The sequence below is a fragment of the Puntigrus tetrazona genome, chromosome 23, assembly GCF_018831695.1.
Source record: "Puntigrus tetrazona isolate hp1 chromosome 23, ASM1883169v1, whole genome shotgun sequence".
NCBI classification, from domain to species: domain Eukaryota; kingdom Metazoa; phylum Chordata; class Actinopteri; order Cypriniformes; family Cyprinidae; genus Puntigrus; species Puntigrus tetrazona.
In genome coordinates this window covers 17,969,587-17,994,751 of record NC_056721.1, presented here as the reverse complement: position 1 = coordinate 17,994,751, position 25,165 = coordinate 17,969,587, and the positions used below count along the sequence as shown (strand labels likewise).

General features: G+C 33.7%; 1 protein-coding gene across 2 annotated transcripts in view; it reads right to left on the bottom strand.

Moving 5' to 3' along the window:
- Positions 1–25,165, bottom strand: part of acap3a (ArfGAP with coiled-coil, ankyrin repeat and PH domains 3a) — a 69,781-nt gene that overhangs the window by 23,435 nt on the left and 21,181 nt on the right. For both annotated transcript variants that reach the window (XM_043225272.1, XM_043225273.1), the window contains exons 2-10: positions 21,699–21,756; positions 16,464–16,583; positions 13,425–13,478; positions 8,123–8,181; positions 6,631–6,814; positions 6,311–6,355; positions 6,134–6,229; positions 5,191–5,265; positions 3,650–3,661 (exon numbers count right to left, since the gene is read on the bottom strand). In XM_043225272.1, coding sequence (XP_043081207.1) covers positions 3,650–3,661; positions 5,191–5,265; positions 6,134–6,229; positions 6,311–6,355; positions 6,631–6,814; positions 8,123–8,181; positions 13,425–13,478; positions 16,464–16,583; positions 21,699–21,756 — 703 coding nt within the window. The remainder of the gene's footprint in view (positions 1–3,649; positions 3,662–5,190; positions 5,266–6,133; positions 6,230–6,310; positions 6,356–6,630; positions 6,815–8,122; positions 8,182–13,424; positions 13,479–16,463; positions 16,584–21,698; positions 21,757–25,165) is intronic.

Genomic DNA, 25,165 nt, shown 5'->3' with positions numbered 1-25,165 from the left:
ATGACAGAATAACTCTCGAAAACACTTTACTACTATATTCTATTTAGCTGCAAAATCTAAAGAGAATAACTAAACGCATTAATGCGCTAACTCACCAGAGTGAAGTCCAACCTGCCGAAGATCTTCATCCTTAAATGTTTTATGTATTTTAAAATCATCGCATCCCCTAGAAGCAGCTGAGCTCAAGTGAACGTGTGTGCAGCTCAATGGAGCATGCAGTCAGTGCAGGACTGTGAGTGAGTCACGCAGCCTGGCAGCTCTCACAGTCAGCAAGAGTCTATCGTGTGTGATTCCACCTGCCCCCTGCTGCCCGCTGCTGCCCGCTGCTGCCCGCTGCCTGAGATAAAGCTCATTACCATACAGCTGCTGGCCCACACGCTACACACCTGACACTGACGCTTCCGATGACACTTTAATAACAACCACCTTTAATAATATTAAAATGCTAGTATAAGAAAGAGAGAATTTTTTTTCCTTTTTTTAAAAGCTGATTATGTACAAGCAACGAAATGTCACTAAACAATATGTAAATCTATCTATCTATCTATCTATCTATCTATCTATCTATCTATCTATCTATCTATCTATATAACTATAAAAATGTCTAAATAAAATATAATAACTAACTAACTAACTAACTAGAAACATTACGTATATGCAAAAAGCTAGCAATTTCATTAAACTATTTTTTTATATTTTTAAAAATGGTATAAAATATGTAAAAAAAAACAAAACTGAAAAATATATAAATAATATATAAAAATATACTTTCAATTAATTATTGCTTAAAGTATATTTTAAATATGTAAATAAATAATATATAGCATATATATTAGTGTTGGGAAACGATTAATCACATCCAAAATAAAAGTTTTTGTTTACGTAAATATATGTGTGTGTACTGTGTATATTTATAACGCATATGTAAAGACAAACACGTGCATGTATGTATTATTATTATGTTACATGTATATATTTATAATCCTAAAATGGATTTTATATATGAATATATTTAATATATCAGTATAACATAATAATATATACATGCACGCGTCTTTATATATACATAACAAATATACAGAGTATATCAAGTACAATCAAACTTTTATTTTGAATGCAATTAATCATTGCCCAGCATATATATATCTATATCTATATATATATATATATATATATATAGAAAACATTATTATTTAATAAATCATTGATGTTCAGTTCATGACCTATCGAGCCTGTCAAAACAAAACCAAGCTTCATTTGATCTCCAGTTTAAAAATGATTCCCACTATCATTTAAAATTTGCAATTAAACAAAACTGCAAATGTTAGTTTAAAAAAAAAATGTAAATAAAAAGCAGAATATTTCAAATACCTGTCAGCTGTGGCTGAAGAATCTTCTGTGCAGCATCTCACAAAACATTGTAAGACTGCAGAAGACAAGCAGCGCTATTTTAGGAGCCGCCGATGACGTGTGCGCTTATAAAAGCCATCGTCTGTTTCAACTACAAAGTCTATCAAAGTTTAAAGTATTCCAGCGGGATAAAAACACAGGATGAAATATTAAAACTCAAATTTAGGGCGTCTTATTTGTAGTGAAGCGCTGTGAAGCTGTAAGAACTGCAGTTTGACTCGCTGGGCATCAATAGAGACTTCAAGAACGTCATGCTCACTTCATCTGATACGGTAAAAAAAAAAAAAAAACACCCCTATCTACTGTAATTACAGCAACACCCTATAATTAATCAGCCTGTAAAACATCATTAATCTTCACATCACACACTCTTCCTTTAGAGACGTCTGTCTCCGATCCTGCAGATCTTCAGCTGTAACTCACATGTAAACATCTTTAGTTTTGAAATAACACACAGACCTGATTTGTGATCATGAGTCAGCGGCAAGTGTGTCAAAACACTGATAACACCATTAATAGTTTGATAATTATGCCAGAAAGACATGTACTTACTAGCTACTGTATTCTGTCAAAACAAAATCAGTACAGAAGATGTTGCTTCTGCTTATTTGGAACTGAGAACACCATAGAGACCACCCTGAAATCACTCAAAATACCCTAGCAACCATTCAGAACGACCCTAGCAACCACTTTATCCAGAAAGAGACTTTAGTTTGGATTTTTTTGACTTGGACCAATAAGCAACTACGTACTGTAGAAACCGATTTACAATCACTTAGCAACCGATTAAAACACTGTAGCAACCACTTAATTCAGAAAGAGACTAGTATGCTTCTTTGACATGGACCCGCAGTCAACAACATAGCAACCAGTCAAACACCCTAGCAACCAATCAGAACACCATAGCAACCACTCAATCCATAAATAAACTTTAGGGTGGGTTCTTTTGACTTGGACTATTAAATAAACAACATAGCAAACACTTAAACACCCTAGCAACTACTCAGAACACCCTAGCAACAGGGAGACTTTTAGGTGGGCCCTTTAAAAATTCGACTAGTAAGCAACTACCTAACAACCGCGTTAAAGACCCCAGCAACCACTCTTTTAACTTGAAAAAGTAAAAAAAACCACACAAAGCACCCTAGCAACCACATAGCATCCTCAGATACCCTATCAATCAGCTATCAGCTACTCAGAACACCTTAGAAACCAATTAAAAACAACTTGGGACACTTTAGCAAACACTTTAATCTGGAAAGAGATTTTAGGTTGGACCAGAAATCAACAACCTAGCAACCACTTAGTAACCACTCAAAAAGACCCTAGCAATCACCTAGCAACCACTTAATCTCGAAAGAGACTTAAGGGGGGATTTTTTAGTAATCAACCACCTTGCAATCACTTAACAACCACTCAGAACATCGTAGCAAACACTACTGCATTTCAACCAAAAAAGAAGCTAGGCTAGGCTAATAGAACAGATCCATTCCAGACTGTATTAGGTTCTGCCGTCTCCAGCGATTCCTGTGGGTCAGTAATGCCTTTAATTCACGTTCAGGGACAGATCTGCGGTGAGAGAGACACTTCATAACACTTTCAAGCAGTTTCGTAAGAACTACCAGGGGATTTGTGACAGACAGGAGGATATGAGCTTAGACAATTACCCAGAAACAGAACAGGCTTCTTTGGTTTCCAAAAAATCACAACATTATGTAATTATGGGTAAGTTTCTTCTTAAAGTGGCTCTGAGACCATATGCTCCTCTCTGATGCCATCAGCTCAGCACTGTCACCACGGTTTGTGGGTAATTGCTGTCACGGATCGCAAGCGCTTCTCGAGATAAACCGCATCCAAAGCAGTCCCAGAAAGCATTTCTTAAACAACGCACAAGGAGAAACGCCTGCTCTTCTCATCAGCCACGAAAAGGAGCCGGAAAAAAATCCATAGAGCGAGAAACATCTACTGAATAATTGCTGTGAGTGGAGGATGATGGGACAGCCATCAGCCGTTACATAAGCCAGATATGTTTGTAGGACAAATCAATCAGTCTCACTGAACTGTAATTATATCATCAGTTACACAACACAGGATTTGGGTCAGAATCACGAGTGAAAACTACACTTTTTTTCCATAAAAATCCATCTGAGCGCAGATGAATTATTTATAGCCTCCATTTTGAAAGTCACATAAAAATGTTTACAGTCATATTTGACGAGCTTTATAGTAAAACACTCACCTGTAACAGCGTCTGAATCAGGATCAGGACAATCCCAGAGCACCACAGGAAAAAGAAAACAGAAAAAAACGAAGATTAGAAATAATTTCACAAATTACAAAACAAAAATATGCATAACTTCACTTCCAGAATAAAGTGCTTTGAATCTGTAAGGCTATGCTGTGTGCAAACTCAGTATTTCCTATCATTGCCTACAGTGGACTGAAAATGAATAACCTAAAAACATTTTTGTACTTTCTTTTGTATTATTTATATCTATTATCATGTTTTGCAGCATTGCTCTTGAAAAGCAGCTGTTAATGGAACTTACATTGAAGTAATTGCAAGGATGTAATGTCTTTGAAGCATACAGCATAGTTTGTTTCGCAGGACTTTAGTTAAATCTAAAACAAACATTTTTGTTAAATGAAATAGATCTGAAAGAAATTAAAATGTTAATTTATATGAAAAGTTTAAATCACCTGAAATGAGTTTATGTAGAATCACTAAAAAAAACAAAAAAAAAAAAACATAATAAAATAAAATAAATTAAACCTGGAGTAAATAGTAAAGTAGTACTTTAGTGATATATAAAATAATGAGGATAATAACAATTACGGTAAAAAGTATGTAATAAAATTCTTAATAAATTATTTAATTATTATTTAGTTTAAAATAAAATAAAATGGTAAAAAGGAATTAAAATGAAAACAAATATATAACAGTGTATAAATAGTATTAAGTAATACTACTACTAATAACAATAATAATTCAATTCTAATTAAAGATATTAAATTATAGAATTCAAATTTATTAAAAATTAAATTAATTATCATTATAGAATATTAATTGTAGAACATAAAAATTATTACAAATATCAGTTTTGCAGCAAACTTTTTAGTGTCCATGATACAGGAACAAATATGATGTGAATATTTGTCTATAAATGTTTTTTACAGAAAGGTGATGAACTAGGTGTCAGAAGCTGTCAGAAAACACAAGCCGAGCTGTCAGAGCGCTTGCTGAAGATCTTCTGAAGCAACTTCAGCTAGCTCTATTTTCTGTTCGCCCAAAATACATCCACTTCCCATCTGCCCAGCATCATTAATAACAGGAACATTGGAGGACAGAAGATCTTTTCTACTCAAGAGTACAAACACCGAAGGAAACTGAAACAGTCTTTAAATAGCTCGAACATGTTGAAGAAAACATAAAGAAGTTAGAAACACGACGCAGGCCAGACTCGAAGCAGAACTGCGGTATAAGCACCACAGCTTTCATCACTATGTTTTCTTTTAATTTAGCCTAGTTTGATTGCAGTGCTTAGAATTAGAGTCAGTCTTTAAGTAACTGGACTAGTCCAATTAAAGCATGAATAATCCTCTGTCGCTAACTCCAGCGTGAAGAACGCTGAACACTTACTTTCTCCAGAGGATTAGCATCTTTAACAGCCTAATTCTGCCATTAGATGCGAGTCAACGGTAGCGTTTGTCAGAGTGCCTTTGGTAGGGGTTTTCTTACACCGTGTTGTTTATACGGCACGTGTTTGTGTCTGTTCTTACCCGCTGCTGAATCGTGGCATGTTTGTGCTCCATTTCTCTCTTCTCCATCGCTGAATCAATCACCAGTTGATCCAGCTGTGACAAGATGAACGAATGCTCATTGTAAGTTTGTTGTCAGCTCGTGTATTAAGAAAACATGATCGCGTTTATTATCCACAGGCGCTGGTTGCGTATCTGTCCTCTGAAGCACCGCACTTTGAAATGAGAAGTTAAGTACTAAAGTCAGTGATGTAATGTGGTTGATCGATGAACTAATTAGACAGAAATCAGATCTGGTCTGAGTTGAATGAGTTCAAGGTTTAAATACACAGCATCAATTGAACTTTTTGAATATCACTGTGTTTTCTTATTTTTAGGGGAAGGCTCATAATTTTATATCTTAAACTTGTGTCAAATAATTTTATTCTATATATATATATATATATATATATATATATATATATATATATATATATATATATATATTTGTATATATATATATATATATATATATATATATATATATATATATATATATACAAAACACATTCATTTAAAATCAGATTTATTCTTTATAAATCTTAAAATGTCATGTCAAGAAAAGGTCTGTACATGACATCATAAACTACAAAATAAATGGACTATAAATGTAAAGAAATGTGTAAATGAATAATGAATAAATAAACATTTAACAAGCAAACAAAACATAAATTAAATAACGGTATTGACAAACTTATTTATTTACATAATGCTTTTCATTTTAATTTATTCAAGTTTTATAAATTAAAACAAAATGTATTATTGAATGAATAGAATATAATTGTATAGCTTTTTTTTTTTTTTACAATTATATAAAATAAATAAATACTTATAAAATAATGATTTTTTAAAAATAGAAATGGAAATAAAAATTAAAATCTGTTTTTCGAAACTGGCCAGTGCTCTGACAAAAATCCCCGCTCACCTCAGCAGCCAGTTTCTTCATGTAGGGGTCGATCTCATCCAGGAGGTTGTAGCCCTGCTGATACAGCGAGTACTGCGCATGCATGAACGATAACATCTGCGCAAGACAGGACAGATACAGATGACGCACAGTCCACAGGAAACCTATACATTTACACACAACTCCGCTGACACCCACCGCATCTAAGATCTCAAATTTCTTCTTGGCCTGAAGGACGTTGATCTGTATGTGGGAAAACAGATTTATATGTTATATGCATTTGACTTTTATGCCAAAAATCATTGGGATATTAAGTAAAGATGATGTTCCATTAATATATTTAATAAATATCCTATCCGTAATTATATTAAAACTTTTTTTTTTTTTTTGATGAGTAAGGTGCATTGCTAAGAACTTAAATTGGACAACTTTAAAGGTGATTTTCATACTATTTACGCTTCTTTGCAACTCTCAGATTCCAGATTTTTCGGCCGAATACGATCCTATTTGTGAGTTACCTGCAGCACATAGTCCAGTGCCAGATGTCTGAAGCACTTGCGGGTGAAGTTGAGGGTGCTGGTGGCTTCCTCCACCTCGTGGGGTTTGTTTCGAGGAGCCTGGGCGTTCTTCACCTGCGCGATCTCCAAATCTTCTCTCACCTTATCAAAGTGCTTCTTCGTGTCCTTGAATTTACGCACGTCACTGAAAACGCAGATGACCATCCGTTATCGGCGTAGTCTAACGAAGGCAGAGCTGTGGACTCAGTGAAGGTTTTCAGCAAGAAATACGATTTTTGGTGAGCTAGCCTTATTCCGGCAGAGAGGCGCTTGTGCTTATTTGAACAAAATACGACTGAAATATTAATGTTGTCTGATATAATTGCGCACGACGGATCAGGTGGAGCTAAAAAAGCTTCATACACTTCCTGAAATGCCATTACGTTTGCCGTATAAATCTTCCGCCCTCTGCATTATCAGTGATCACCTGTGATAAATGAATAGGAACCCGCTCTCAAGAATCCCATTATCTTCCACCAGGACACATTAATTATTAATGAGCTCCAAAAGTCAGATCGTTATTTATAATCAGCCCGCGGGAAGCAAAATAATGAAAAAACCCCTCCTCGGAGAGTGTGTGGTCCTGAGCGCTTTCACATTTGCTGATGTATAAATAAAACCAGGCCGCTGCAGGGCGACACTTTCACGTCTCTGACCTTTCGGAGAGTTTCATTTCCATATTTGAATGAATGTCATTTTAATGGAAGAAGAGCAGGTACTAAAATAGAATTTCAATAAACTGCAGAATTTCTAACTAAACATGCTAATAAGCTTTTATTTTAGCAAGAAATTTAAATGTATGGTATTAATAAAAAATATATGTAATAATACAATAAACACACATATAAGCATTTGTCCTGTAAAATAAAACAAATTATCATTATCGGCTGATTTTTCGGCTGATTTTAATTTAATATTTCTTTTTACAACTAAACAATACATTTATATATTTTGCAAGAACTTTAAATGTGTAATATTAATATATGAATGTATAATATTACAATAAATACACACACACACATAAATATGAATATTAGGAATATAAAATATTATTTCAATAAACTGCAGCATTTCTGAACCCCTTTTTAACTAACTATGCTAATAAACTTGAATTTTAATACGAACTTTAAATGTATAATTTGAATGTAAAATAATATTATAATAAATATACACAAAGCGGCACTGTATTATAATAATAATAATTAATAATTATAAATCTTAATAATTAACATCATCATCATTAATATTGTATTTTTAAAATGCTTCTTATTTAAAAGTAAATAATGCAAATAAATAAAAATCACGATCAAATTTTCATTTTAAAAAGAAAAAAATAAGATTTTTTCCCCATATCGCTAGTGATGATATTGATAAAATTGTGTTATACTTTTTTAACATGCAAAATATAAGTTCCTTAGAGTAAGTATAAATAAATATGGAGCAGTAAACTCACTCTTTAACAAAGTTATGCAGCTGCTGCTTGACTGATCTCTGGGCTTGATCAAACAGGATCTGAAAAACACAAAATAAAAAGAAACATGAATATAAAAGAGCACTCCTGTTTGAACCAGCATCACCTCTTTTCAGGTTTTATTAGGTTTTATAAATGATATGTGCAACAATAGACAAGCCTGTTTCATAAAAAAAAAGCAATAGCTCAAGATGATCACCGCTCAGCATCCGGCATTAATCCAGGAACAACATTTTTATCAAAAAATGACTGTTCTATGATTCAGAAGGTAAAGTTAGCACAGTATTTAGACCAAACTAATACGACTAGAGTTGTAAAATGGGAATATTCCATGCAATGCTTCACTGTCAGCACTAGATGGCACTACACATTAGTTTAATCAGAGCTGTGTGGGACGTAAACCTGTGAGTATGACCTCCCAGCACACATATCATCATCATCATCATCATCATCATCACAGCCCTCCGCCTCATTGAGATTCAGCCCGAGTCTCCGCACAAGGACTGAGCTGATCTCGTCCGCCACGCTGCAGAGGCAGACGAAAAAATAGGTCACTCGGGCAGGGAGGGAGAAAGAGAAGAGACGGAGTGAAGGAAACAGCAGAAAAACAAAGGGAGGTGATGCAAGATACTTCGTTTCAGTCACAGTCTGACATCAAGATCCCGCAGTGTTGGGCTTTCTGCGATTCCCTAGCCTTACTGTGACTCTAAAGAATCCAAAGCATGTTTTTATATTTGCGAAATATTTTCCGGTTAAAAGGTCAAAGCGGTTTTCTATACAAAAGTCTCGATTTATTACTGGGGTACCAACTATTTCAAAGAAACCTCCCGTAAAATACACTTAAAAATAAAACGTATCAATGAAACCATATAAGAGCGTAGCTGTCAGTGAGAACAATAGGATGTTAAAATCTGTAAATATATATACTTACATTTCTATATTTATATGATAAATATAAGAATGATTGTTTCAATACAAAATGCATAGACTGAATATAAATAGATGTAGTGTGTGTGTGTGTGTGTGTGTGTACATAAAAGTTCATAAGGTGCACATACAAACTATGTATTATTTACATAATATAATATAATATAAAACAATATAATATAATGATAAATAAATTTATAGAATCAGAATTTATTTTTTGACAACAGGAATTAGCATAACATTAACATAAATACATTACTATATCTATTTAAAATAACAAAATTCGATATAAATAATCAAATAAAAACTAATTCAATATAAATCAATGAAACAAAGCTTAATAGAAAAATATGTATTATATATATTATATTATATAGCTATATAATATATAGCCCATTATATAGTGTATTATAAGCATAAATGTGTATATTTATTATTTAATAACACATTATTTAATAAAGTTTGTGCAAGTAATGAGAAGCGAGGGCTGTTGTAAAAGACTGAAGGGCTTTATTCTGCGATAACAACCTGCTGAATGTACATTATCTCGCTTATCACACGGCTTCTTGCAACAAAAGTAAATAATTAGACACAAAGAATCGATCGGAGCTGAAATATTTTACTAATTCAAGTCACAAGAATAACAAATATTATATAAAATACAATAAGTACTGTTATGATACGAATATACTGTATGAATTTAATTTTGATCAAATGTTTTACCATGAATTATTTTATATACTTGAAAAGTGTATTTAAATAATGAACAAACAGAATATCATTTACTAATCGATTGAATCATTTTCAGTGGTTATTTTGGAGGGAAAAACCCACCAAGCATTACCCACTTCAAAAATGACCTCGTTTTAGTGACAGCGCTAACAGGAATATGATCTGAAAAGTCAGTAGAGATGCAAAGCCAGACCCTGATGATACACGCCAGATGAATACATTTAAAACGGAGCGGTTCACTTCGCTCTTTCTTAGTGAGGGTCGGTTTATTGCTCCATAAACTCGAGCAGATCCCAAATAAGGTGCTTGCCGATGAAAGCCGATGCTTTTGTGCTCCTCCGTGCCTCTTGTCGAGGTTTACAGCCTCCCCTACAGTTAGGCAACAAAAATCCCTCTATAAAACACAAGACTTGGTTTTTCAAGACGCTTATCGCTAAACAGAGCTCTAATAGACGTCAGCGACCGATCCTGCATCCAAACGGCCTTTAAATGAAGCAGCAGGTTCTGGGAAACCAAGAAACCAACCCACCGTCCGTCTGTCGCAGAAAAAGCCGCCTCGTTCTTTGGCAGGAAGGCAGAGAAACACCCTGTGTGTGGTCCACCGACTGACATATTGTGGTTTAATACATTGCCAATTGCTAAGTGAGTATTTAATCTCAGCTCTCTATGAAACCACACATAGATACCAGCTTCAGGAATGCTTAACAAATATAAAGAAAATAAAGAATAATGAGAATGCAAAGCTCCTAAATAAAATAATACATACTTCAATTAATTGTATTTATTAATTACAAATATTTACTTAAATTAAATGTGTAATATATATTTTTATAATTATAATATATTTTATTATAATTTTTGTTATACTTTTATATACACACACACACACATACATATATATATATATATATATATATATATATATATATATATATATATATATATATATATATACACACATATGCACAGACACACACAATCAATACACACATTTGAATATGAATATGTAAAAATGTATTTTTACTAAATAAATAAATAAAACAAAATACATGTATTATTGTAATTATGTATTATTTAAAAATAATAGTTACACACATAAATTTATTTTTGACATTAATTTATTCAGTATAATAACATTAATAATTATTACAATTAAAATGTACACATTTGTATACATTTTGACAATATATAATCATATAATAAATACATTATATGAATATACTAAATAAATAAATAATTATTAGAATACAACAATATTATAAATTTATCTAAATACATAATAACACTAATAATAATAATAATAATAATAATATAATAATAATAATAATAATAATTAATGGTACATTACTTTTATTATTAAAAAGATGGGTTATTTCATGCAATAATGGTGATGGGTTTGTGTATTGTTTTTCTGAACACATCTGTTTAAATGTCAGCCTCGTGTGGCTAAGCCGAATAATGTTCTGGCTGGGCTTTACTGTCGCGCGTGCTCTTCCTGTGCTAAATTCCCCTGCACTTCCTGCTCTCTGCACACAACGGTATGAAGGGCTAACCAAAAGGTTAACTGTACCCACAAAGCCAAAATGTCAAGTAACCACACTGATATGTCAGTGGGTTAGCGACTTTTGTCCTTTTGTCTCAGCACGAGATTTGGGACAATCTGTAAGAGTGTGAGGCTTATCAAATACCTCCGTCTGGCAAAAGCCCCTCATTCACCCGACAACCCCTTCACCCACTTTCCAGACAATTCCTGTATTGTTGGGATAAAGAGCTGAGGAAAGAGTTAGGAAGTAATGTCATTTCTCATGATCTTACTTCCCAAACAACTCCCTAGACACTGCTCTTTCTTTCGAAGACCTCCGTCTTCACATACTATCACAGCATTTCACATCACCGTGGGATTTCCAGATCGATTCATTTCCTTCCTATGTCTTAATAAACACGTTGTCCTGAAATCAGGTCAGTTCCATTCATTCTGTTGCCCCTGTCCTGATGCTGAAAAACACTGTTCCGTTTAGGAACACAAAAAAACGCCTTTTCTAGCCATGTACAAAATTCACAAATATAACGTAAATAAATGAATTCAAATGAATGAAATAAATGTTTAGTTTAAACTATTTAATTACGTATTAAATTAAATTAGTGATAATAAAATAAAAAGGTGAGAAAACTGTTTATATAAAATAAAAACAAATAAAATATAAAATAAAAAGGGAAAAACGTTAAAAGGAAAGTTGTTTACATGCATACTTATACATAACACATTTTAGAATAATAAAGTCATTAAAACTTTTATATATAAAAATGAACTATACACATGCATATGAATTTTCATGTAAAACTGTCTTGTTTAAATTATTTAGATTTGCAAAGAAAAAATCAAGAGCAATTTTAATTCATACATCTTCTATTCAAACAGAAAATATATCTATCTATCTATCTATCTATCTATCTATCTATATATATATATATATATATATATATATATATATATATATATACACACACACACACACATATATATATATGTATACATGTGTATATATACATTTTCTATTTGAATAAATAAAATGAATAATAGAAGAGAGCTACATGCCTGTTGTCTCCCTGTAAGTGCTCTTGTGCACTGATGCATGTATTTGTCTTTCTGCATCCATTTATATAAGTGACCCTCAAGTGTTCATGTTCATACCTCACTGCACACACTGCTCAGGTGCTGTCCAACACACACACACACACACACACATATACACCCCATCACAGCAGGATTCAGTCCCCAGTCCTCTGATGACCCTGCCCATTAACCTCGTTTGTGATGTCATTTCCCCGTGCTCCCTTCTCAAAGAGCGCATCAAACGGGCAGCGAGTTCACAGACAGACGGCCTGCGGTGCCCGGGTCAGATTTAACAAAGCAGCGAGAGCTGGACAACAAAACACTTATAGAACGAGCAGATGAGTGTTAGAAACTAACGATAGTCTCGTCCCTCTCTAACACAAACTGCTTAGAGCTTTCCAAAAGACAACAAAAGACTACAAGATAATAGACTAATTCGTTATTCCACAACTCTGCAAAGTTATAAGCTATAAGGTTATTTGCAGAATCACAAAATCTGAAAAATCTACATAAGACAAGGCAAGCATTTTTGCAGCGTGTAAAAACGGGGGAGAAGACTAAAAAAAACTCTGGGTTTAGCGAAGAAAACCTGCTTCCGACCAGGTTAGGTTCACAGACTAATTTACCTCTCTTTCAGAAACAGGTTTGACTTAACCTGCTTTCTTGAGTTCCCATTTTGAAAAGGACAACCCAGAGTTGCCTTGATTTCAGGCTTAACGTACTTCCGAGTTTTCACTTAACCTCCTTTCCGAAACAGGCCCCAGAAAAGACGTTCTCGACAAACAGGCAGAGCATCATATATGATTTACACTCAACGCGAGGATCATTCATGATTCACGGCGTCGGAGCGCGTTAAATCATTCACGCACATCACAAGCAGGGCACCTTCACCAGAGCGGAGCAAAACACATCAACATTTCACGATACGATGACACCGTGAGGCGCTCTCGGCGGATCCGTCCCGCAGGCGCTCATCTGAGGAGAAACAAAGGAGAAAAACAGCACACGTACCATGTGGTAGTTCACAATCTCCTGCAAACTCTCGCCGCACTTCTCCAGACAGTCCTGTGAAAACACAAGAAGAGTATTTTCTCAAATTTGATCTTTTGAATGATCAAGGCCGCAATTTTTTTTACTAGGGTTTGTATTAGGGTTCGTCTCAAAAGGCAGATATCGCGTTATTCTCACGCTGTGCTGATGATAAACGTGATGCAATTTCAGTTCCGTTGCTTATATATGAATAAAAATATGATGAATCACACATTCAATGCGCTTGCTATTTAATTCCATATGAAATGCGTATTTATCATCCGTTTCTACTTTAATGCAAAAATGTATTTTTTATAGAAATATTAATACAATTGTCACACGGAGATTGCACACGTGCATGGAATATGCATGCATAATTTTAATACATATTTTGAAATCAGATTTTTAAAAAAATGAGGTAGATAAGAAAGCAGCATCATGGATTCTCTGAACGTTATGAAAAGTTAGAGGAATAATGTTTTTCTAACGTTAGAATAACGTTCTACAAACCAGAAACTAACATTCTATTTCCGTAAAGAACTTTCCTGGCTAACCAAAAACTAACCTTAAAAAACATTGTTCTGGGAACCAAAAACTAACATTCCCAGAACATTTTTTGGTACTTTTATAACAGCCTAAGCATACCTATATACATATAGAACGCTGCGCCAAACTAATTCAGAAGGCGAAAATGTAAACACAACCAGAGCATTATTTTGCGTCTCTGAGCAGCATGAAGGCGTTTCGTTCCTGAATAAATCCATGTTTCAAAGATTCGACTGAATCGTGACGACGCACTTATTTACATTGACTTACTGCCACCTACTGGCGGTTTTAATCTCACATTCAGAGTCTATTTTGTTATTCGAATAATTTCAAATATCAGCATTCAAAAGACAAGGTCGCTTTTATAAAAAAATGCTTTAAGAAGCTAAAAAGCACATAAAATGTATAACTCGGTTAAAACTTATTAGAAATATAATTAGAATACAATTCACTATAATTAGAATAGTGTATGAAGACTCTCAAAAACTGTAGGGAAATATCTTTTTTTTTTCAATATCGCGCACTGGTAATTCAACTGCATGTTTGTCCTGGTATCATCATCTATTAATATTCTGACTCACGTAGAGTCCGCCCGACAAGGAAAACAAGCCCTGCTGAGCGTGCAACAGCCTTTGTCAAAATGGAAATGTAATTGTGGGTCTCTATGCTTTTACAGTGGAAAATGCAAATAGCAGCAGGTTTTAATAAGATGCTCAACATTAGTCAGCTGGGTACAAGGAAAGGGAGGCCAAAAGACTCTATAATAGCATTTACAGATGGCGGCAATGAGTCTAACCCAACTGGCACTACTGACAGAAAGAAAGGAGAGAGTACAGGAGCCCCGGCCTGCTTCCTTTTGACTAAATCCATGTCTAATCAGGGTCAAAGAGCGTCTGAGACGCTCAAAACAGCAGCCTGACGCCCTAATGTCAGCGAGTCTTCTAGTAAAGAGCTCACAATTAAAAACAGACGTGAGTTCAGGGTTATAAAATGACTGCAATGGAGTGATTTATGGTGTACAGTTTTGCTAACAGTTCTTGAGTGTTTAGACTGTTTATCTACATCGGCACAGCAAAAAAATGAGATGAGAGAAAAATTTATGGCATAAAATAGTAGGCTATACATTTTTGTTTCTCTTTCAATTTCGCCTTTGGTCGAACTGATTCATGAATTAATTATTTTTTATGAGGATGAGATGTATTTATTGAACTGATTTAAAAGAAGTAATCATTAATAATGAGCTTGACAGAATTGGATTGAATCAGATAAATGACTCACTGATTCAGTGTTATAGCTGTGAATTTGGAGGATATTGAATTTTTTTAATAAATGTTAGACCTATAAAAAGTAATAAACAATCAATAAATAGCAAATAAATATAAATAAAATGATCAAATTAATATAATGAAAACTAATTATAAACTAGTAAAATAGATTATATTATTATTATTATTATTAATAATAATAAATATGTAAATAAAAATATATAATTATAATAACAAATTATATTAAAACTAATATTATAATAATAGTAATATATAGTTATTCATATAAATGTAAGTGTATATAATATTATATAAAATTAAAATAGAATTTGTAATATGTAAATATGTCATATGTAATTGTAATAATATTATGAAATTGATGTAAAATAGTGATAGTGAAAAATTAAGTTTCTTTATATAGCATATTTCAAAGTATATATAGCATATAATTCAAAGTGCTTCACATAAAAGATATTAAAAATTATTTAAAATAGTTAAATTGTTAAAGAAAACTGTTATACATAAGATCGTTATGAATAAAAGAATAGAAAATACATAAAGTAAAACATACATATTGCTTATTATAATATTAATATACAATAAATAATAATTGCTTTAATATACAATAAATAATAAAAGAAAAATACAACTAAATAAAAATAACTATAAGTAAATTTTTTGAAAAGTATATTTTTATATAAGTACCATTGTTTATTGTGCATTAAAATGGAAATTCACACCACACAGACAAAAGCCAACCAACTCCAACAAACAAGTTGGCTCAAGTTGGCCGCTGGATTTAGCATCTTATGAAAACAGCAGTCATGTTCACACTGCACCAACAGACACCGACCAACTGGGGAAAAAATTATCCTATATGCACAATCCGAATTTTACTCTTATTAATGTGTTTGTGTGTCATTCTTCGCATGAAAAGACGGAAAGAGGCTGTAGTTGAAGCCGTGGTTGCTGTCTGTCGGCTGAAAACAAACTCCAACCAACTTCAACTAACGCCTAACAGGCACTGACCCAACAAACCCCAACAGACTGGTTCATTGGCGTTTGTCTGTGTGAATTGGCCTTAAGATATCTTAAGATAGAAACCATTTAGAAACCATTTATTTTTTTTATAATTACCATTATGACTCTCCTGATCAGAACTGACAGACAAAGCACACACACACACACACACACACACACAATAAATTACCGATATCATCTGGTCCTTCTTGCACTGCTGGGACAGGTCACGGATGCCGTTGATGAAGAGCTTGTTGGCGGTGACGTACGCTTTCCCAGCTTCAATCATACCCCCGCACAGCTTCACCAGCTACGAAAGAAAACAGAGAGAGAAAGAGCATAACATAAGACACAATAAAACATCCAAATCTTAATCATAACCTCAACTGCGCTGACAGAGCAGAATATTAATAACCTTTGATGTCTTACAGCAAAACACACCAAACATTCGATACTTGATTTATAATGTTAAGTGCGACGTTATATTTACACTCTATTTATTTTTTAAATATTATTTTTAAAGGTATGATTTTACGTCCTTCTTTAGTTAAAATGTAAACATAAATTGTTAATATTACAGTATAATTTTTCAAATAAGTTTAAGTAGAAACAAATGTATTTATTTAGTGAGTCATTCACAGTGTTACAGTTTGTGTTATTATTAAATCTGATTTCTTCACTAATAAAATAGATAATATCAGACTTAAAATAACAGAAAATCAACCCTTAACTTTGTCCTATAGTCCAGCCTCACTCAGTACCCAGCAAATTCAGTTACAGTGTTTTGCAACCATAGGACAGGAAGAGTTCAATAAACTAATCACTAAGTCTAAATCTGCCACATGTGTATTAGATCCTATTCCAACTAAATTTCTGAAAGATATATTACCAGCAGCTGGTGAACCTCTTCTAAATATTATTAACTCCTCCCTATCGTTAGGTCACGTACCCAACCCATTCAAATTAGCAATTATTAAGCCTATGATCAAAAAACCACAACTTGATCCTAATGAACTATCTAATTACAGACCGATATCAAATCTCCCATTTATATCAAAAATATTAGAAAAAGTTGTGTCAGCGCAGCTATGCTCCTTCTTACAGATGAATGATGTCTATGAGGAGTTTCAGTCAGGTTTTAGACCGCACCATAGCACAGAAACCGCATTAGTTAAAATCACTAATGACCTGCTCTTATCCTCCGACCGAGGCTGCGTCTCGCTACTCGTTTTATTGGATCTCACTGCTGCATTTGACACTATAGATCATAATATTCTCTCCTGAGCGTTTAAACACCGCTGGTGTACAGGGACAGGCTTTAAAGTGGTTTAAATCATACCTATCAGACCGTTATCAATTTGTAGATATAAACGGAGACCGCTCTACTACAATGCCCGTAAAGTGTGGTGTGCCTCAAGGATCAGTTCTAGGCCCCTTACTGTTCTCTATATACATGCTGCCCCTGGGGAACATTATTAGGAAGCACAGGGTTAATTTCACTGTTATGCAGATGACACACAGCTATACATTTCATCTAAGCCTGATAAGTTATCAGAAATGTCTAAATTAACAGAGTGTGTTAAAGACATAAAAGACTGGATGACTAGAAATTTTCTTCTATTAAACTCTAATAAAACAGAGGTGCTCCTTATCGGACCAAATTCATGTTTGCAGCAAATTTCTGAGCTCAAACTACAATTAGATGGATGTGATATAAACGTTACTCCGACTGTTAAAGACTTGGGTGTGATATTGGACAGCAACCTGTCCTTCGAACACCATATCACTCATGTTACAAAATCTGCCTACTTTCATCTTAGAAATATTGCTAAACTCAGACACATGCTCTCTCTCTCAGATGCAGAAAAGCTAGTTCATGCATTCATGACATCTAGACTGGATTACTGTAATGCCCTGCTCGCTGGTTGTCCAGCATCTTCAATAAACAAGCTTCAGTTAGTGCAGAACGCAGCCGCTCGAGTTCTTACCAGGACAAGGAAATATGATCATATAACCCCAGTTTTATCCTCCTGCACTGGCTGCCTGTTCATTTCCGGATTGATTACAAAGTACTGTTACTGACCTACAAGGCTCTAAATGGTTTAGCCCCCATTTATCTGACCAGCCTTCTGTCTCGCTACAACCCGTCACGCTCTCTAAGATCTCAAAACTCAGGGCTCCTGGTAGTTCCTCGTATAGCAAAGTCTACTAAAGGTGGTCGAGCGTTTTCACATTTGGCACCTAAACTTTGGAATAACCTTCCTGCTAATGTTCGGGGATCAGACACACTCTCTCAGTTTAAGTCTAGGCTAAAGACATATCTTTTTAGCAAAGCATACTCGTAAAGATTAACAGAAACCTATGCTACAGTACATCGTGATTCCCAATAGTATGAATGGCCGCTACTCTAATTATCCTTTTGTCTCCACCTCGGGATGTACATCCCGAGGCATCTAGTTACCGAGCTCTCCAGTGGACCCAGTGAGGAGATGACCTTCCTGCGATGATGACGTCGAGGAAAACTCAACCTTCTGTCTGGACTAAATCTATCTTGGACTTTCTACATTGTAATTCATCCAGCTGTTTTGTAACGCATCCTGTTGTGTGGTGACTTGCTTATGTCTGTGGAACGATTTGCTTTTGTCTTGTAATAATTTGCTTTTGTGAAGCTGCTTTGGAACAATAGCCATTGTAAAAGCGCTATACAAATAAACTTGAATTGAATTGAATTGAATTGATTAATCGTGATTATTCTCATCCAAAATAAAAGTTTTTGTTTACATAATATATGTGTACGGTGTTTATTTATTATGTGTATATAAATATACACACACTATATAAAATATTTACACATTTATATCTTCATATCGTTATATTTTACATTAAATTTAAAAATATTTATTATTTAAACACATCATATTTTCCTAAATATACGCATGCATGTGTTTGCATTTATATATACACGCTAAACATATATATTATGTAAACATACATGTAAAACTTTTACTTTGGATGAGATTAATTGCGATTAACACAAGTCCTAATGAACTTGAAACTGGTCTTATTTTAATAACATTTCATTATATAGGTGAAAGCCTCTGTTCGCTTCAACATTTGCTCAGAAACACAGACTAGTTCGTTAAAAAGCATGTAAACGAATCCTTCAGTCTATAAAAACATTTTTGTAAGTTGTATAAATTCATAATAAAAACCTTGTAGCCTTTCATTATGACAGCATTACTATAATCAGGCTTCTTTTACGAGTCAAAACCAGTAATGTAGTGCATTTCATGTAAACATTAGTTTAACTGAAACCTGAAATATACCTTTAAATCCCACACACACACACACACACACACACACACAACAGGTGCGGTCTCATCTGTGCAGTAATTCTTCTCACTAATGTGCCAATTACCAGTTCCCACATGTAAAGGCCAAGGCAAAAATCTCCCACTTTTACACATGCCACACATCCCAGACTCAGCGGAGGGCTTCACATGCGGTTGTGTGTTTGCTTTCTGCCTGATGGGACACATTCTCAGATGGGCTCCATGTGTCCGTCGAACCCGAACCCGAGTTAGTTCCCTTTTCTTCCCGTGCTGCTCTTTCTTCTGTATTTTATCTTCCCCTTTTCTTACCTCAGGTGGCGTTTCGATTGCGTCCACACACGCACATCCAGCTGAAAATATGGCTTTGGGAAAATCTCTTAATTTCCCACACTCTCCTCGTGAGTCAATCTGACGAACACAGACAGCCTTGTCCTGCGCAGCTGCTGAACAGACCCACAGACTCCACGACTAACAAGAAACCGTCATGCAAAAATAGACCGAGATGCATCATTTAATGTTTGTGAGTAAGACTCGTATGATAAGCAAACGATACGATTCCTTTCCAGTGTGCTTTCTCCAACAGTCTCTTTGGAGAGAGATCACGTGATCATTAGTCTGTGCTGAAGCTGTTGTTTTGCGGAGCCTGATGAAATGATCAAACGTTGCACGCTGTTGTGATTAAAATGCATGGAAACGCTAAACAACAAACAACTAAACCAAATGCATACAGTAAGAGGAGAACAATTCAATTCACACTACACATAGACATGCATGCAAATACATATAGTGCTGTCAAACCATTAACTGCAATAATCTGCATCCAAAATAAACGCTTTTCTTTATGGATATTTATTATGTATATATAAACACAAACACATGCATATATATATATATATATATATATATATATATATATATATATATATATATATATATATATATATATATATATATATATAGGAAAATATAATTTGCATTTACATGTAAATACTTTTTAAAATAATGCATGCGTTATGTGTGTGTTTTAATATATACATAATATATAAACAAAGTACAAACATATATTATGTAAAGAAAAACTTTTATTTTGGATGCAATTCACTGTTTGACAGCACACAGTCCAAAATTAAACAATAAAAATTCATAATTAATAATAATAAATAATTATTTTAACTAATTTGTTTTACAAATCCTGATAATTTCATGAACAAAAAAATAAATAAAATACCAAAGAAGCCTTTTATAATGGCACAGGTGTAATCTGGATTGACAGCCGTCACTCAAGGTTTTCAGGAACAGACGGAGATCACAGGAATTAGAGAAACATATGTGCTGATGACATCTGTCAGATGTGATTATTATTTAAGATTATTTCATCTTCATCTTCTCATGAATGGTCTTTTTAAGTTGTCTTTTTGTCAGATTTTTAACGGAAAAAAAAAATTTAAAAGTATTTTTTGATTAATTTTTTTTTTTTTAATTTTTAGTATTTAATTTTTTTTAATTGTGTTTAATTTATTTGATATAAGACAACTTTCACTTATATTAATTTAGCATTAATTGAAAAAAAAGAAAATCAGAATTTCTGTTATCTAAAAATTATTATAAATAACAATATATGTACAGAATTATTTAAGTGGAATTTTATTATTAAATAGCAAATGTAATTTATGCTAAATTAGAATAAAATAAATATTTAGCATTTTTTGTGATCTAATAAAGAAAAAACCTGACGTCATTTAAACAGGATTACCATCGCTATACATTAATCCACGATGTTCCTCTAATCTCCTATACCGCAAATATCTCTCCACACATGCCCTTTCTGCTCTCTAATGACAAACTGCCCTGCTTTCCGCTTTCTCTGCTGGATTTACACCAGCATTTGCACACGCTGATGATCCGTAAAGCCTGAGCTTGACCACTTGACCTTGTTGTGGAAGCGGCTGATGTCAGTGTTTGGCTACAGAGGTCTTGGAAGGTATTAGATGTGATTCCTAACAAACCTAAGCTGTGATTTTCAAACATGTGGCCTAAATGCGTTCTGACGGGGTCAGAAGGTCAAGTGACAGCTTTAAAGCGTCTTACAGTACCTTATCAAGCTTGGCTTCGATCTCCACCACCTCCGTCTCCACCTCATCAATATTAGCCCTGGAACACAAGACAGAAGATGAATTAATTTGACTTGACATTTTCGCAGCTTGATGAATGGTACAGAAAAGAAAATATTAACTGTAGATTTCATAGGATTTACATTTCATTATTCTTTTCGTATTCACTCGAAATGGATTGTAAGAATAAAAATATGTTCATAATATCACACTGTTGTACTAATTTTACTATTTTACTATTTTACTCAGAATGCATGCTTGCCAAATTGCATGCAAGGCTGTATACCACAATGCAATGTAAACTGAAAATAATATCAACCCTTAAGTGTATGAAGGTCTTGTGAGTATATATATATATATATATATATATATATATATATATATATATATATATAGAATAAATAGATAAAATCAATAAATAGAATTAATGTATCCAATTAAATATACATTTGATTAATTGTACATATATATTATTTGCATATTTAGAATTGATCTATATAGATACAATTTGAGAATAAAATGTTAGAGATATATGTATTTATCTGGATAATTAATTTGTCCAATTAAAGAAAAAATATTTTTCATAAACTCAAAAAACACACTTAATGCAAAACGATGTCATTGGGAAGTCATATGACAAAAATAAAACAATAAATAAAGTACAAATTATTAATAATTGAAAAAAACAAATTTAATTAAAAAACAATTTATATAGCAATCAATGCGACAAAATAAATAATTATATAACAAAATAAAAAAAACAAGTGTTGAACAAACAGGAAACAGGACTATAATGTGTTCATACCGATATCACTGTAATTATGAGCTTCTGAATAGTACAAACCTTTCCTATCTTTGTCAAATTACAATTTTCCATTTTAAGGTAGCTCTGACATGTAAAAATAACCGAAATGACAGGAGCTTCAACAGTTAAAGTCTTTTAATCTTGTAATTATGGTCATCCTGATGAGTCCTGAACACAACTGACCAATCAGACCAGGCCTTCTCTTTTCAGAAGGGCCAAAATTATAAGCTGCCGTCTCCTCCCTCGGTCCATCCAGCAGTCTTCCTGTGTGAGAAAGGCTTTTCCTCTAAACTGTGAGGCTGTTTTAAAGCCTCAGGCTTTATGTTAAGCCATATGACTGAGATCTGAAAGATTTTCAAGAATATTACACAGTCTCGCTGTGCTCTGTGTGTGACGTGTTTGAGCAAGGCTACGCTGATGCACATGCTCTCCTTTTGGAGCAGAATGTATATATATATATATATATATATATATATATATATATATATATATATATATATATACATATTTTTTAAATTCAAACAAATTTGAAAAATTTATATATATATATAATTTATTATCCAGATAAATACATATATCTCTAACATTTTATAATTTATATATAATATATATATATATATATATATATATATATATATATATATATATACACGCACACACACACAATCACACAATATGGGCCAGTACTACCAGAACTAAATATATAACTAAAAGTATTTAACAAACTTTAAAAAAAATATATATATATTAATTTGTTCACACACAAATTCTTAGAAAATAATAACAATTTGGTATATACTTATACATAAAATTAATTATAAATGATAAAAACACACAGAAACACATGCATGCACACATACACACACCTATAATTAGGTCATACTATATTTTTAAATATATAAATGCATAAAAATATGAATATATTTACTTATATATTATGAACAAAAATGAATAATATGTATATTAATGCTGTCAACTGATTAAAAGTAATGTATTTATATTTTCATTTATATTCCCACACACACACAATTTTACAATTTTACAAACATTTATGAAAATTTTTGAAAAATACTTAATATAAATTACAAAAATGCACACTCAGATTTAACATTACAGTAACAAAGCACTGCCCAATGATTTCTGCCTCACAGACAAGAAACAAAGGCAGAAAAAACCCCTGAAAGATCCCTTAAAAATTACGTTACATCCCTTAGAGGACATTGAAATTCCCTAACAGCCACTCAAAACACATTTACTGCTTCACAGCAACCCCCTACAAATCCCAGCATCACAGGTTTTGCACGTACAAGCACTTCTTCGGAAAATGAAAAAAACTGTTCCTCTATCACAAACCGGTGTCACAAAGACATTTCATGTGCTGCTTTCTCATTCTTTGTATAACCTGCACCAAAATAATGTCTGTTTTTATGCCTAGCAAAACATTTGCTCATTCTGGGAATGCTGCCCTGGACAAACCCAGGCCCAGCTTATATAACGTCTCAAGACATGCCGAGCTTCATCTGGAGTGTCCTGCAGCTGTCCGACCTCCAGATGCACAGCTGCCGCCCGCTCTCTCCCTCACCCGTGATCATGCCAGCTCACTGCACATGGCACTCCCAGGATGGATGAGCACGCGGCCCCCGGGCCTGTAACCATGGCAACCGCTGTGGGGTCCGACCCCACATTTATAAACTCTCTTTATGTCTGACTAGATCAGTTGATCTAGCAAAAGAAGAGAACACAACAATACGGCCATTTTTGACATTACTCTCTATTACGTGCTTCGCTTTCAACATTAGTGTTGGTATAACTAAGCTCATGTGTGCAGGGAAGCATAATAATAACAATTAAAATGATCACAGACTAACAAATTTCTCACTAACAACTTTTTGGTATTTTATTTCATTTCACACACACACACACAGACACACACACACACATATAGTGTGTGTATATATATATATATATATATATAATAAAGATATATAACACAAGAAATAAAATAATTTAAATACATATATTATTTATTAAAAAAAAAAAAATATATATATCAAATAAGAGAAACCTACCTGCAAAGCTAAATTACTGTTATAAGTTTTAGGCGCTTCTGTAAGAACGCTGTAAAATGCGGATGCTGTCAAAAATCATGTTATAAATAGATTTCCTTCATCAAAGATATAAGATCAACATAAGAACATCACAGAACCAGCAGAGACATGTTTGTTTCTAGCTCAGCGTCCGGCTGAATTCACCTCCTCCTGAGGGCCGGGCTCCGTTCACACCCACAAACCAGTCTACAGCGCCCAAAACCAGACAAAAGAAGAGCAGCTCTGTCAAATCAGTCCAGAATTAACACTAACGACACTCGCACAGTCGGCGTCCGAGACGTTCACAAGACACACAAATTCATTCAACCTACAGAATGAATTTCACCATGTATTTGCCAGTCCTGCTGATGGCTGGTGTGTGTTTGTGCATGAGTGAACGCTATTATTGACCTTGACGCATTTGCCAGAAGGTACCAGCTGAAAGGGGCATAACCCTCGTCCTCAGGGAGCCCACCATAATGAGAGAAACACCCCAGCGGACGCCATCAAATGACCCGCTAATTTGAACAGCTGAGAACAACATCCGCTATATTCTC